This window comes from Pagrus major, chromosome 22 (genome assembly GCF_040436345.1).
Source record: "Pagrus major chromosome 22, Pma_NU_1.0".
Classification (NCBI taxonomy): domain Eukaryota; kingdom Metazoa; phylum Chordata; class Actinopteri; order Spariformes; family Sparidae; genus Pagrus; species Pagrus major.
In genome coordinates, this window is record NC_133236.1 from 22,686,653 (window position 1) to 22,703,360 (window position 16,708).

Genomic DNA, 16,708 nt, shown 5'->3' on the forward strand with positions numbered 1-16,708 from the left:
AAAAACAACCAAAATGAATAACTTTCGAGGTCCCGGAGGGCTCTGTGAAATAATCCTTTTTTGATTCATCAACAACGTTTTGGTATTATTGATATTGAGGAGAGAGAGAAAGAGAGGAATACAGAGAGAGGTGGAGTTGTACACTTTGCACATCAGACAGGCAGACAGACAGAGAGAGGGAAAGGATCAGGAGAGACTCATTTCTCAGATCAAAGCGATGTTTTCTTCCACCTTGTTTTTCATTTACATCTTTTTCCTCAATTAAGACGCAGCCAGCGTGCATATACAGCCTTTCTGTGCATGTGTGATGCACCTTAATGCACGGAAACTTTTGTGCATTAGAGAGTGCAGCTGCGACCGTATTTGTGTGCACCTGTGTGTATATGCGTGTCTGATGTGTGTGTGTGTGTGCATATAGCTGTTTTGCGGCTGCCTTTGATCGGAGGCGACAGCGCTAATCAGACGCCGTTGTCAGGACAGCAAACAGACAGTGGCGCGAAAGGAAAGATGATAGAAACTCCAACTTAAACATGCTACTGGTTATCAGTTTCACTCACAAACGCTGGCTTGACAGCACGGTTGTCATGGAAATCAGAGCAGGCAGTCTGTGTGTGTGTGTGTGTGCGCGTGTACTGCACCACGGTAGGGCTGAGTATGGAGTGAAACATGGATACAGTGGTTAATGTGTGTGTGTGTGTGTCTCTCGGTTAGCCTGTGGGACACAGTTATAAGGGAGTTGTGCTGATTAGTTAAGGGACCAGGAGGACAGAAAGGGAACAATACCAACTCTTTTCCTCCCTTCTCCCTCCCCCCTGTCGTCTCTCTGTCAGCGCCTGACGTTCTTTCTCACACTGCAACACTTCTCTCTCTCTCCTCCTCCTCTTCCTCTACCTCCCTCTCTTTCTGGCTCTAAGCCGTCGTGATGAGGTCAGACGGGGTCGCGTCTCTGGCATGGCCTCCGGGCACCAGCGTGCTGCCACAGTGCCAGCGCTGCTTACGGGTGGCACCAGCCGAGCCAACATGATTACTGTGCCGGGCAACAGCCAGCGGAGACAATGAACCGTCGCTCCAATTAGGAGGCAAACTGTAATAATTAAAGAGTGGGTGTGTGCGTGCTCGAATGTGTTTGTTCGTGGCATCCGAATTTGTGCATCAGTACAGATGTGGATATTAAAAATCTTTCTAACTAACAGAAAGTTTGCATAATCAAAGCTAAATGAGACATTTGCCTACAAAAACCCTGCTCACACATTTAGAGATCTTTTAGTCGCCTTAGGAGGAAAAAGAGAAAGGAAGAAAATGGCACTTCATCTGAAATAAGTCCCACTCTTAATCTTAACAAGATTAATTAACTGATCCCTTGGATGTACACTCCCTTAAGAGCGCACGTGTGTGCCCGCCTGTGTGTGTGTGTGTGTGTGTGTGTGTGTGTTTCATCAGAGCCTGCCAAATGTCGGGAGTGCACCCAATTAGTTAAAGAGTCCGGGCCCACACACCTGTCTACCTGCGCTGACAATGGCCCACGGCTGCACGCATACATTTGCACATTAATTAACCAGTCCGGGGCATTAATTAGTCAGTCAGGGAACTTAATGACTAGCTACTCAATGGTAGGTTACACCAGAGAGGAGGGGGGCACGCAGGTAGAGCCACGCATGTGCAAACACTTAGCATGCTTGAACCCAGGCACTGTACACACTGTGTGTTAAACACTGCTGCAAATATACAGAGGATTTAGTAACGTTTGAATATACTGCATAATACTATGTTGGCTTTTACATGTACATAGACACACAAGCTAATCTATCTCCATAAGGCAGACTAAAGGATCTGAGATCAAGGCACGCACACTTGTTAGTAACCTCTCCTCCATGCATTCAATTTAAAGGGTATCTCCACCAATTTTACACATTAAAAGTGTGGTTATAGGTCAGTTATAAGTTACCCTGGTTATGCCTTCAAGGTTGTGTCTTTAATTAAATTGATTCTGTGTGATTTTGAAGTGTTGTGCAACCGTCATTCACAGAAAAGTCAACACAGAATATCTTTATATAAAGCTACAAACTGAAGAGAGACATATTTAGGAAGTGTGGGATTTCTTGTGAAATACAGAACACACACACACATTCATACTGTGTCAAATTAAGATGCACAACTGCCATTCTGAATCAGGTTCTCCAAGCTCACACAATTATTTATTCTTAACTGGTTCTATAAATACACAACTGGTTGCAAAGGTCTTAGACAACTGTGACAACTGTACCCTTAGAAATGTTATGAGCACATCATGTTCCAGCGAAGATTTAAAACAGAGAGCGAAATACAGTAGTTTTCAATCATGGGTGAAAGAAACAACAACCAGGATCTCAGCTTTGTACTGTCAGTTTATCCTTTCAGGAGTACACATTGTTTTGTGTAGCTCAAAGCCCATAATGTTACATAATGGGTCGACACTCACATGTTTCACGATGGGATGAGTGAGTAATTTATCCACCCCCTAACGTCTTCACTACCCCATTTCTACTTTGTTCTCCATCCACTTATAGTATCGCTTCTCCTTGCCGATCAATGTCAAGTACCTTTTCAAAATTTATGGTCCAGCATTTAATGTTATGACCTCACAGGAAAGAAAAGACATCTGCAGCCTCCTTCAGATCTAGTACCTGTGTTCTGTTTTTAGAGTGCTTGGGATTAAAGTTGTTTCAAGTAATGTACACTTAAAAATCTCTTACATTCCGCTGCGAGCGAGCGGCTGATGAGTCACGGCTGCCTGGATGTGTGTGTGTTACCTCTCTGTCTTTGAGAACAGCCTGAGTTCTGTAGAGCAGGAGAAGACGGACGTCGCTGTCCTGGAGGCTGAAGTTACTCTCGAGGATCTGCAGCACGTCGATCCGAGGCCGCACGGGCAGCGACGCGTCACCGCAGAATGGATGCAACCAAGCCAGGAGGTCGTCCGAAGTCACCGCGCTGTCGCTGAAGGAGGAGGGTGAGAAGGACAGCAGTAAGACAGGTGGAGTGAGGCAGAGATAAAGAGACAGAGATGGAGAGGTAAGGAGAAAAGGAGAAATAAAAAAATAAAGTGTTCAGGAGCCTAAATTAAGTTTTTTTGGCTCATCTCTCGCAAGGCTGAAAAATGACACGAGCTTGCCAAGTAAAATGTTCTCCACCATAAAAAATAAGTTTTTCACAGAAGCACAGATGTCTTCCAAGAAAAAAAAGCAATTTTTTTCCATGTAAAAAGATTCAATGTAGAAATCCAAGCAAATTTAGACATTTGAAGGTACAGTGCGTGGGATTTAGGGGTATCAATTGGCAGAAAACAGCAAACAATATCCATAATTATATTTTCATTACCGTATAATCATCCAAAACTATAACTGTGAAACTGTGATTTCTTTACCTTTGCATGAGCCTGTATCTACAGAGGGAGTGGGTCTCCTTCCACAGTGTCCGCCATGTTGCACCACCATGTTTCTACAGTAATCCAGAACAGACAATCCAAACACTGGCTCGAGGGAGGGAAGGGTGAGACGAGGGGTGTTCCAGTTGGTTGCAATCTGTATCCCCACTGCTATATGCTACTAAATCCTACACTCTGGCCCTCCAATCCAGAAAGTAGTAGTAGTTATTTACTAAGTATTAATCAAGAGCTTCCAATCCAAGTTAGGATGATGCCGCAATGTGTGTGACCTCACTGACCGACAGCAAATCAGGAGTCATGATGAGCTTTTGTTTTATTTTGTTTGTCTGACAGCCACAAACGAGCTGACCGGACTATAACAGATGATATCAAAAAGTCGTCAGCACCAAAAAGCTGCCAGACAGCTTGGCAGGTGCCTCGTGTTGATTCAACTATCAAACAGACATTTTACTGGCATTTGGCACTTGGCAGGTGTTAATTTCAGGTCGTGAACAGAGCTGAAGAGAGGCGGCAGGAGTAAGAGGAAGAGACACCTTTGAAGACTTTGTGCGATTTTGGAGACATAGATAACTTACCCAGTCTGGACGTTGTTGTGCACAGCGGTCACCATGGCCTCCAGGACCCTGAGGGGTTGCGGGTAATTTGTCAGGGCGTCTGGGTCTCCACTGAAAAAACAAACCACATCGCCACAATCACCCTACATAATTCAGCCAATTAAGATAAGATTTTTAAATTAACACAATACAGAGGGACAACAACTGAGAAAAAAAGCGAGACAGAGAATCAAAGGCTTTCTTCTCAGGGACAGCGTTAGTTAAAAACGTGTCTGGCAGCGATTAAATGTCTGAAGCGAACGCAGCTTTGTAAAAATTAACCATCATGGAATTATTTAAAGTCCTAGAGACACGAAGCAACAGAAAAAAACATTTAAAACCCGTCTCCAGCGTTACAAGCTCACAGGGCCTGAGAGCGTGTTGGTGAAATCCACCAGAATATATAATAATTTAATCATTTAGCATTGATAAAAAGAGGCTCCTCTTTTCAAATCAGGTGGAAATGAGATGAAGTTTAATGGCACATAATAGTAGGTGAGCTTAAAAAGGTAATGTGTGATCTTTTTCTGCAGCGTCATTAGTGTATTTACTGGTGTGGCTCTGGGCTCTGCTGCAGTGTGTGTGCATGTGTGTGCGTACTGTATGTCGCAAGCAGAAGGCCATTTTTCACAAAGACAGAAAGAGGAGGAAAAAAAAAAGGGTGATTTCCCCTGACTCAACTCCCCATTGCTGCTGGGCTCATGTGCACACACACACGCGCAAACATAGTGCCAAGGCCCATTCATACACCCACAGACACACACCTAATACATAATACACGTACATGCACACAGCATACAAATAATCTGTCAAAGGTTTGGAAAGACAACACAGCATTTTCTCCGTTGCGTTTTACCACTTAAGATTTTTCCTTCAAAGACACACAAATGCAGAACGGTTATGACAGATACAAAAGATGGCCATTAGTGTGAGGCTCAGGTACGCCTGCTGCGCCAGACTGAAGGCTTCGAGAGAGCCAAAAACAAGAGCGGCTCATTCATACCTGCCAAACACAACGAAAAGCCCTGCAACAACACACGCACACAAACACTCGTGCACACGCGCACGCACAGAGCCTTACTTGAATGCATAAAGGGATATTCATATGCAAGAGCACTGAGTGACGCGCTCAAGGGAAAGAAAAACTCTCAGCCAACACACACTGACGTGGACACGTACTGTGTGTGTGTGTGTGTGTGTGTGTGTGTGTGTGTGTGTGTGCGCACGTGCGCGTGGTGTGTTGCTGTGGGAGCCGAGTGAGATCTGGAGGGGAACAGCTGTATTAGGCTGCATTAATTATAAGAAGATAATGAATCAGAGAAAGGGGAAGAGCGTGTGCATGCAAGAAAGAAAGAGTGTGTGTGCGTTCATTAGGGACAGTGCCTTCATGTCTGCTTAACTAGGAGTGTGTGGGTGAGCGCGCGCACAAGTATTTTCTGGTGTGTATGTGTGTGCGTAAATTGCAGGTGTCATCTATCTGCACCATGCGCCATTGAGCAGCCATAAAGAAGCAGGAAATGAGGCAGGAATATAATCAAGGCGATTGGCACTCATTTATCAAGCCAATCAGATGGCCCGGTGATATCTGGCCCTGTCAGTAAATCTTGGCTCCATGGTCTGTCATAGAGGACAAACATAAAAAAAAACAACCTCTGCAAATAAGCCTTCCATTGCAGCCTATGTCAAAAGAAAGCATCTTTCGACAATGTGTTTGGTTTCCTGTTTCTTAATGACATCAATAATTAAAATAAAAAAGGAGACCCATTATACGTTTTATGCTTTTTTACTTTTATATATGTTCTTGTCCATGTAGAAGATCTTTAAGGTTAAAGAGGTCAAAGTCCGCAAGCTGACAAATCAGAGTATTCAGGAGGGGGGGGAGACAGGAGCTAAAACAGAGTGTTTCAGACAGAGGGGGATTAAAGAGCTGCAGCACTGGACAGTATGAGAAAACTGATGTGTTTTTTTTGAGTGCTAAAGCAGAATAGGTTTACCTATTCTAGTAGTAACCCAAAGTAAAATCGTGAACCTGAAAATGAGCCTAATATGTCTCCTTTCAGTTGTACAACATCCAAGTTTTTTTCCCTTGGCCCTAAAACCCAGCAGCTCTGCAGATGTGTCAGGGTGAATCATCTCTCCCTTCTTTTTGAATGCGGTGAGCAGGAAGACACCAATAAAATGCTGTGAGTCCAACTCCCACAGGCAGCAGCTGTAGATTCAATTCAACACTTCAGGCATTTGTTTTGACAGTGTTTTTTTCCCCCACCAACATGCTGAGCCGAAAGTGGACCAAAATACGGTATATTTTGGGATAACAACCAGCAGAGATCACCGGTGTGTTGCGGTGGTCTTCAATACTTTAGAATACACATCATAAAGCCTCCTTTTGAGGGGGATATAGAGGCTGATCTACACCGGACCTGTTTTTCAAAAATACATATTTTTACACACATATGCATTTAATCTCACCAGACAGGTACGAAAGGGACGCGTGTAGATGATAACGTTGTTTGACAAGGCGTGACAGCAAATGTAAAAGAGATTAAAATAAAGAAAAAGGGAAATACATGTTTGAACCTGACAGCTTCATTTTCCTGCTTCCCTGGTTAAGGTTGTCACAGTGGGTGATATTTTAGGGAACACACAGTGCATGAGCCTACAGCGGTGTAATTTTGTCAATGCTTATTATTAACCATTTTCTCAACAACTCAAGGCTTAAAGGGGAGCTACCTGTGTGCAACAACATTTATGATTTACAAGCCAGTGAAAACAACAGTGATATCTACAAAAACAAACACTAACCTGAGAGACAGGTGTAGAATTGAAAGTGTTCTGACTCCTGGAGCAAAACATGTTGTGATTTCAGCTAAATGACGGTGAAGACTCGGATAACTTTGACTTGAATTTAGTCGTGTAGTTTATTTTTTATTCGCTCTATGACATCTAGAGATCTCGGGGTCTCTCAATCAAAACAATGAAAATAAAGGCAGAAATGTTCCCAGATGAGGTAATGGTATAAAGGTTTATTTACCAAGCCACCATGAAGTGCTCCAGGGTTTGAGGCCAATTTGATATAGTGGCCAAAGTACAACATCACGTGATGCACACTAGCCCAAAAACACAATTTCCCATAAGCAACGGTGGATACACTTTTGTTATAGCGTCACAACCCCAACAAGATGACTTATTTCACTCATCAGGATTTGATCCATTTTCTCCGCTAACATCTGTAAAGTCTAGAAGAGCTGCACGATTACATCATTTTAGTTAGAGCAGGACTTAACTGGAAGTTTGCCACTCGGCCAACGAAATACTCGAGCGTGCAGAAGCTATGCAGGAGATCCAGGTAATTTTACACCCAGAAAGTCTACCTTTATTGGCAGCTTTCATAGGAATGAATGTGGCCCCGCACCTGATGCTGTATCCAGATTCGCTCTAATAGATCCATAGTTTAGTTACATTTGCAGACTTCCTACTGGTGTCTGTAGTATCATCTGGTGTTTTCAGTGTTTCCCTAGAAGTTATAGCAACAGGGGACTAAATTAAACACACCATGACCTCGTATAAAATTACAGATTTCTCTTGGTTTGCAGTTTGAAAAGTATATTTTGTACTTTTCACGTTAGTGTCTATTACAATGTAGAGGGTTATGTTTTTGCAACTTAATATGTCTCACTTTGTTTAAAAGTGTTAATGTGTTATGCAGTAGAGTGTGCATGAAAGACTTAATGTGATAATGTGAGGATGGCCAGTGGAGATTTTTGTTTTGTTTTTTGGGTATGGATTATATCGCTTAAACAACATTTTAATTGTGGAGGGTTGTTAGGCTTATTGTTGAACTTTACAGGAAGCCCGGCCAGCAGTTTCACCACTGACTCCAGTTTTGACGCTAGGCTAAACGCCTTTTAGCTCCAGCTCCACAGTTAGTGCACAGACGTGAGGGTGTTATCGATTTCCTCATCTAACTCCCAGCAAGACAGCGAAAAGTGTATTTTTCCAAAATGCTGAAAAACTTCTTCTTCTGTTGCACACCCGGACTTCTCTGTTTCATCGTGCATGCTGTCAATGGGAAGATTTTGTGTACGTGTGTATTGACAGGACTTGATGTTACCGCCTCAGACTTTTTTTTTTTCTATCGTGTCTGTAATAAGGAAATGGAGCAAACAGAGAGATAATACCTGAGTGCGGCCACTACTCTCTCCACTGCGTCACGAAGCACTGTTTTAACAGACAGGTCTAGAGGTCCGACAGCCACGCGTAGAAGCTCTCCGATGCGCTCCAGAGGTTGCCCATCAGTCGCCATGGTGACCGCTAGCTCCTGTACTTTTGACCTCTCCGATCGGGACAGATCATAAAGTTGACTGTACTGCTGGAATACAGAAACAAAACAAGAGTGGTGGGAGTGCAGACATTTTTTACCGGCAGGGAAAATATTTCATGGGGAAAAAAAGCAGAAATAAAGGAAATAAAGTTCACAGCCTTTGTCAAAAATTAAAAAATATTCTAAAAAGACAAATAGAGAAAAACAAGTTTTAATGTGAGATGGCAGAAAAAAGAGACGCCAGAGAAAAAGACTGCGGAAAATGATGATATGATATGGTATTATATTGAGTGAAAGAGGTGTAGTTCTGGTGAAGTTGTGCAAAGTTTTGTGAGTTTGTTGTTCTCAACAAGTATTAACCCAGAGGGCAGCACTGGCCTGAACCTGTTCAACCTCTGCACCGTCCTGCTCTGCTCTGCTTGTTTTTCTCTCTTCCAATAAGAGAAGGCTGAAAAGCTCAACCTGGAAAGTCAAACATGGCATTTGGTTGTGTGTGTCAGTCTGTGTGTGTGTACGTGTTCAAACAGATGTGATGAAAAAAATGTATACATATCTGCTAATAACATACAAATACTTCCTTTAAATTTCAATCAACCTTCTTTGATTCCCTGTTCAGTCTGAGTCTAATATTGACATTCTTAGTATTGAGTCAAGCTCAATCACCTTTTAGCATTGGACTCAGACAAGCGTGCCCCTTGCCACTTCTGCATTTTGTAACGAAGACCAATATTCTGTTGATATTCATAATATAGTATTTGTGATATTCATGACATGTGATATTCATTAGCAGAATATCAAGGCCTAGCTGAGGACTGAGAGGAGTGTCTGATCGGGTAACATTTGGGATTAGCAGAATATCAAGGCCTAGCTGAGGACTGAGAGGAGTGTCTGATCGGGTAACATTTGGGTGGCTTTTTGTAGATAATGTTCTCTGTGATCTCTGCAGCTGAGAGTGATAAAGGTAAAGTCCGCGAGTCAATTTGAGACCACTGCGGTCTCTGGAAAAAATGTCGATCTTTGAGTACTGGTCCGAGGGAAGTACCTGCCGCAAAGTGAGAAGCTCAAGTGTCTTTGGGTCCCCTTGGGTCTTATTCATGAGTGATCAGGAGTTTAAGTGCCGGTTAGGGACAGTGGGTGTTCATAAAACTAAGCTCTCAATGCTGTGTTCCGATCCTTACCCATGATCATAAATTTAAGATACTGACTGAGAAAGACTAAGAATACAAGTGACAGATATGGGGCTTTTCCACAGGGTGGTGGGTTTTACTGAGAGTAGCTTGATGAGGTGGTTTGGGAATCATGTTGAGATGTCTCTTGGATGCTTTCTTTTGTTGGTGTTGTGGGCATAAACCGCTAGGAGGAAACCCTGTGACCACAAACCTTACCGAAAAAAAAAAAGGACTTCAAAATCGATGCATGGACCAGTAGATTGATGCACTGAAATTTGCCTGTTGGCATGGAGGTTAAAAGGTCTATCTGATATACCGTAGTCGGTGTTGTTCCAGGAACATCATAATTAATGCTGGTCCAGGACCATCATTGCAACTGACCAATCAAGCTGTTGTGATTTGATGGCTTTGTGACTCATGTTGGTGTTGTTCCTGGAACATCATAATAAATGTTGCACCAAGGTCATCATTCCTAAGTGCGCGATACGAGCAAGCTGTGGCTGCACGGGTTGAGTGCAGCACTCTCATCCAGGAGACCAGGGTCCAACGTATTATTATACTGTTCAATGGTTATCGTCTCCACCAAGGAGGTAATGTTTTTGCCCTTGTCCACTTGTTTGTCGGTTTTCCCCAAAACTAGGATGGAGGATGGGTGGCGGCTCAGAATAGACTTTTTTCAATTTTCTGAAGTAATAATGCATGGATATTTTCTGGCGTGTTAAGGTGCCTTATATATACATATATAGAGATTTTCATGCCAATCCAAATAATAATCTGGATCCAGCAGATTTTAATATGTTTTATTTGATACTGGATTAGTGTGGCTGTTGGGCCTTGAGTTTTTTCACTCAGATCACTTAGTATTTTCTGTTTCTTTGCAGTTTTCTGTTGCTATCTGGTTGGGTGTAGGCAACAAAAATACTTCATTAGGTTTAGGACATTTTTTTTCCCGATTTAAATACATCCTACCATAAAGTTTAACATGTGTTACAAACACTAACTTCTCACATGTGCGTCTTTTTTTCACTAGTCACAAAAACATGAGGTCAGTTGCAATGATGGTCCTGAAGAAACATTATTTATGATGTTCTGAAAACAACACCAACACGGCAATATCGGATTGTGCAGGGTTTGAAAAGCCAACCATGAGCCTCAATGCCATCCAGCCAGGGATCTTTGCTGCATGTTATTCCTCATCGCCTCTCACCCCTCATTTCCTGTCATCTTTCTCCTGACACTATCGAATAAAAGGCTCGATGCCTCAAAGAGATATTGTTTTTTTAGAACCAAGGTTGTGCCTTTGCATGCTACAACACTACAAAGCCTAATCACCACAGGCATGGTTTTCATACTTTATAGTATTTTAAAGTATTTGATTTAATTGTATATGATATCATAAGAAAAACGGGGAAGTTTTAATAAAGAAACTGTGCGAACTTAGATACTAATTAATCCACAGCACAGTTATCTTTTCACAGCTTTTCTCTGAATACTGATTCGTGCTTTGAAAAACACTACACCATTATATCATATATAATATCCGCAGTGTGTAATTTGCTGTCCTCATGGCAGGTCAAGGCGCCTGTGGTGGATTCCTCTATGATCCACTATTATTTCCAGCAGCTGGTCACGTACACTTGATAAATGACCGCAGTATAGCCAAACAGAGCCTACAGGGCTCTTTCTATCTATCTTTCTCCACCTATCTGCCCTTTCCTGGTTCTTATATCCTTTTTATCTATCTCCAAGGATACAATCGCTTCCTGCACCGGTAGAAGGGAGGTTTCATTGTAGAGGTTGGACTGTGTGTGTGTGTGTGCGTGTGCACCTGTAACTTAAGCCTAAAGGCAAGTCATACTTATATCTTCAAGGCTATTATAGGTGCTTTTATACACAGATAAAAAAAAAGGGGGGGGGGCTAAACATTATAAACTTGCCCAGTGTGGGGGTCAGAAATTACCAGTTTTCACGGGTTTCTCATGGTCGCATAGCAACACCCTCTCCAGCCCCACATTCATTTTGTGTATGCACACGCTGGCACACACAGCCACCGGGAGGTGACAGTGGGGTAAGTCAGTGTGACTTTGCTTAATGAGATACAGCATGGTGTACGTACTGTATATACGGCCATGTGGCAGCAGGGCTCATTTGAAACAGCAGACCGTAGATTTACATTAATATACCCTTGACTAGTCCCAGTGAGGCTGGGAAGAGCTTAGTCAAGCAGAACCACCTCAGAAATATACAACACTAACACACACACATACACAAGTACATACAGACATGATGTGACTGTCCAACTCAAGGTGACCCCATGAACAGGCAAGGGAACAGGATGTGAGAGATCAAGTGTGTGTGTGTCTTAAAACATTGTGAATGAGTCACTTAATCCAAAGAGTTTTGGAGAAAGACTATTGGGTCAACTTACCGGTTCATTAAAAAGAAGAAAGGCAGAAAAATTAACAATGTGTGCCGTGTAGATGAGCGTTACAGTATGTCACAGTCGTTATCATAAAGAAGGTGATTAGCTTCGAGCAGAGTAAGAAGTCTGCCCTTTCAGGAATTAAAAAAAGTGAATTGAATTTCTTATATGGTCTGTGGATTAATGAATTAAAAAACAATTAAGTATAGTATTTCATCACGTTCATGAAGCTGATGAAGCTAGGTCTATTTATGTGGAGCAAGCACATATTTAACTATTCTTGCTGAGACGAAAAATATTTTTAAACTTTTCTATGCGTTCAACTTCAGTGACTTTCCTCCATATATCCACCAGATTGGCAATACTTTACAATGATTTCCCATTTCAGCTTTGAGCTGAGTTATGGTTTATACTGAAGCAAGACCATGCATCACTGCAGCAAATAATTTGAGTGTTTGGTTGGTAATTTGTTGTGCAGTCTGTTTTCTAATGGTGTCGGGATTGCTAATGGTGTGTGCTAGAGCTCGGACACAAAAATTAAAAAACGATACATGGGTTCGGTCACGTCAGTTGTAATGGTGCTTCCAAGTTCTTTTAGTGAAAATATAGTGTGAAAAAAGGCTGGATTGACACACTTTAAAACTAAAATACTTGGTTAGGTTTAGGCAAGACTACTTGGTTGGGTCCGTTGAAATGGTGCTTTCAAGTTCTTAAAAATAGGCTGAATTGACATTGTGACACAACTGCTTTAAAGCATGTCTGTAACCATGGCAAAAAATGCGTGACAGGGTAACACAAACTCAGTGCTCCAGCTTCCATTAACTGCGTCGGGCTCCAGTCGGGTTCTGAGAACAGAACACCTGTCAAGTTCAGGCTGGGCTCATTTACAAACGTCTCCGACTCGAAAAATGTCACCTCTATTGTGTGCCCAAGTGGGAATTTAGTGTTGCTTTCCTGTTATTTTCAGTGCTGTTATTTCATTTCTTAGCTTTTCATGTGTTTTTTATTTACAAAGTGTAAGATTTTGATTAAACACAACTGATCCTTCTCCTCTGTAACCTGCACATCATCGGTGGCCTCCGCCAAGGGACAACAGATGAATATTAGCTTTTAGCTATATCTGGTACAGTATATGAATTTTGTATTGTCCCTCCTAAATGAACAATAAGCAATCTGGGTGTCTATTTAACAGCATTAAACAGCAGAGACATCTCTATTGAACTGTGTGTTCTGTTAACCAATCATTTACCACATGTTTACACAAAGAGGATTTCTCCCTTTTAAAAAGTAAGGAGGCTTAAGTGTGTGGCAGATGGGGTCTCTACCTGCTGGCTGTCTTTGAGTGACAGAATGAAGGCATGACTCAGGGTGTCCAGGTGGGCCTGTGATTGCTGCAGGTGTGCCAGAGCCTCATCAAAAGTCATCCCTGCTGGGTCCGTCCCTTCCTGCTCCCCGCTACTGTCGCCCGCTCTCTTCCTGCTCTTCTCGCCCAGCTGGCGCAGGGCTTTGGTGGCTCGCTTTATCACCTCCGACCTCGCCTGGATGCTCAGCTGGAGACGGGATTGGACGGATGGACGGAGGGAACGGAACGAGGAGAGGGAGGAACCAGATAAGGGAAGCAAGTCAAATCGAGCGGAGAGAGGGAGAGAGAGGCGCACAAGTTATGTACATTAATTTTCAGACTTAACACGTTGAACAGAGGCAGGTATAACCCGATCTATCTGTGCAAAAAAATACCATCAGGAACTTGAGTAGCATGTGTATGAGGAGTGTGTGTGTGTGAGTGTGAGGGAGATCATAGCTGGAAGCCTGGTGTAATTGATTCTATTCAGTGAGAGCAGGTTAACCATTCATGGGGAGAAGAGAGGGCCTTTCGGCGGTGGGAGGTTTTACTCTCTTGCATGGAAACGCACACACACATTCAGACCAGGAAGACACCTACAAATCATCCAACTTCACACTCCCCACTAACTCAGCCACACTCTCGGTCACTTGCTACTCAAACTTCTGCATTTGTTAGATATCTGGACTCAGACTGACAGCACTTTTCTTTGCTAGGACAGGTTGATGACTCAAATGGAGAATCCTACCAGGTAAAATGTCTTTTTTGTGTGTATGTACTTGAGCGTGAGGGTGTACATAGTCGGCTATTCTGTTAGTTGTAGCGGACATCAAAGGGCAAGGTTTGGCTGAGGGGTTGAGCGAGTGAGGATGATTCCAGTAAAGATGCTATCGAAGATCGATACTTCAAAGAAGGGGAAAATGCCAACGGTCTGTTTCCCTTCAAAATATATGTCCAAAAGGAGGTAAGCTAAGTCCCAGTCATCCCCCTCAGCCCTGGGCCCAGTGGGAAATGGATTAGTCCATCATAGGGGGGAATGGGGGTGTGAAAGGTCAGATGGATTCCTAGCAGCGAGAGGGGTTAAGATTTTCTCTTTGAGGGTTCAATAAGGATAAAAAAAAAAAGGAAAGAGAGGGGGGGAGCAGACAGTGGGTTTCTGAGAGGTAATCTGCATGTTAAAAAGCACAGTGGGAAAATAGTGCCTGCTGGGAATTGGAGTTTAATTGGCGCTGAAGTAGAGAGGGATCAATTAGCGCTGGTGGAGTCACAGTGAACGAGAGGGTGCACACGACAAAAGAAGAAGAAAGGTCTGGAGAGGGGGGCAGGGGTGTGAGGGTATAAAAAGAAAAAAAAGAAAAACAGTGGGCTAGTATTGATAAGGTGCGCTGAGGCACTTTAAGTCCTCAGCAGGACAATTTTTCAGAGAGCTGTAATTATGTGGCTGACATTTCTTGTGCAATTCTATAATTTCTTTTATAAATCATGACTGGTATGTGCTTGGAGGCGACAGAGTGTGGATGTGAACATAATAATATATTTAAAATTAGGAAAGGGCTTTTGACGTTCCAAAAATTGAGCCGGGGGCATGAGAGACGACCGGTCAGACGATGAAGAGCACAGAGTGAGGAATGTGACAGTTTGATGTAGTGATTGGAAATCCTTCCTACAAGACAATATGAATCCCATCTGGGTGGCTGTGCTGCAATTACAAATTGTCTGTCGGCCAAACTCCCACCAGTTTCTGCCTAAGATGGTAATAGAAAATAAAGCCTCCTTCACACTCTACTATGTCATACTACTTTTTCCTCTCTTTTTTATCTGGTTAACATTAATTCATATAAGAAAGCCGGCTGGATTCAGGAAAATCACACTCTCATTAGACCAAATCTAGGCTTACTTGTTCGGCTGCATCAGGTGAGAAGGTGATACTGTCCAGGAAGCGGACAGAATCGCCAGGCACCAGCCTGTCCAGGTACTTGGCGCAGGTGTCATACGCATGGAGGTAGTCCTGGTCGCCCTGTGGGGGTCTCTTTAGCAGCTGGGGGTCACCTTTCCAAAAGAGCTTCTGCAGCCACACTGCGTGGACCGCACTGGCCGAGACCGTCGCCCCTCCTCCACCAGACACGGGAAGCCGATTAGCAAGTTTAGAGATGGACAGCACGTTCTGGCTGGTCAGAACTGGTTGGAGAGTGGCCAGAGGATCCGACGCTTCATCAGTTAGCTTGCGATAGTTCAAACCTGCAGGGGGAATATTGATGTCACAGTGAAGTTGACCTTTTGGATAGAAAATGTCATTTGTGTAAAAGTTTGTCATAATTATCACATCATTCAGTGAAGGCCAGAAATGTGTTGTGTCTTTGACCTTTGACCACCAAAATCAAATCAGCTCATCCTTGAAGGGGAACAAACATTTCTTCAAGGCATTTCTGAGATATTGCATTCACAAGAATGGGACACTATAAGCTCACAGTGACCCTGACGTTTAACCTTTGACCACCAAAATCTAATCAATTCATCCTTGAGTCAGAAATTTGGGCCAAATTTACAGAAATTCTCTCAAAGCGTTCTTGAGATATCGTGTTCACAAGACAGGATGGACAGACAACCCAAAAACACAATGCCTCCGGCCAAAGTTGCTGCTGACGTGAAGGCATAAAGATATTTTTCCTCTTAGCTGTTGTACTATTTATCCATCTAGATTGTTTTTATGTCAGTTGTCGAGTTTATCGGCTGTAGAGACGTCTGCCTTCTCTCGAATATAATGGAACAAGACGGCACTCAGCATGTGGTGCTCAAAGCTCAAAGCTCAAAAAAAAATTGAAAAACTCAACAGCAATGTCTCTTTCCAGAATTCATGACCTGGTTACTCAAGATAATCCACAGACCTTGTTGTGAGCAGTTTCACGGGGGAACTATTTTCTTTCAACCAAACTACACCTACCAACCGTATCACCACGCGGAAGGAAGCGTGCATCCCCTCATGGACGAGAGGCTTGTGCTCCTGACAACATTAGTGGCGCCCTCCTTGACTTAGCTAGCTGAGTTGTCCATGAGTACATGCGTGCTTCCTTCTTCAGATTATCTTGAGTAACCGGGACATGATTTATAACAAATGTAGTTTTTTGACTTTAGATGTATGACAACATTGGGATATTATTACGGTAGCACTTTCCGCTGGTTATTGTGTTAGCACTGTTACATGGCTAATAATAAACAGACTCACATATTCAGCTTGCTAAAGGAAAATATTCAACACAATACGATGACAAAAGATTACAACCTTTCCACAAGGCCAGAGACAACAACATAAAGGTATTTCCAGGAATCGTGCATACAGTACTTTTGCACATAAACAGTATATATGTTTACTTGCGAAGGCAGAATGTAATGGACGCATTGTGTGAGAAGCCTAGCCTTCAAACTCCTACAGCGTTTCAGAC

The 16,708-nt window shown here is 42.9% G+C and overlaps 1 protein-coding gene across 2 annotated transcripts in view; it reads right to left on the bottom strand.

Moving 5' to 3' along the window:
- The window catches only part of nbas (NBAS subunit of NRZ tethering complex), a 167,545-nt gene that overhangs the window by 40,322 nt on the left and 110,515 nt on the right, over positions 1–16,708 (bottom strand). The window contains exons 45-49 of one of the 2 annotated variants that reach the window (XM_073492728.1): positions 15,166–15,506; positions 13,252–13,476; positions 8,193–8,380; positions 3,997–4,086; positions 2,790–2,973 (exon numbers count right to left, since the gene is read on the bottom strand). In XM_073492728.1, the coding sequence (XP_073348829.1) occupies positions 2,790–2,973; positions 3,997–4,086; positions 8,193–8,380; positions 13,252–13,476; positions 15,166–15,506 (1,028 nt within the window). Of the gene's footprint in view, positions 1–2,789; positions 2,974–3,996; positions 4,087–8,192; positions 8,384–13,251; positions 13,477–15,165; positions 15,507–16,708 lie in introns of both variants that reach the window. The other variant, XM_073492727.1, reaches the window with a different exon arrangement.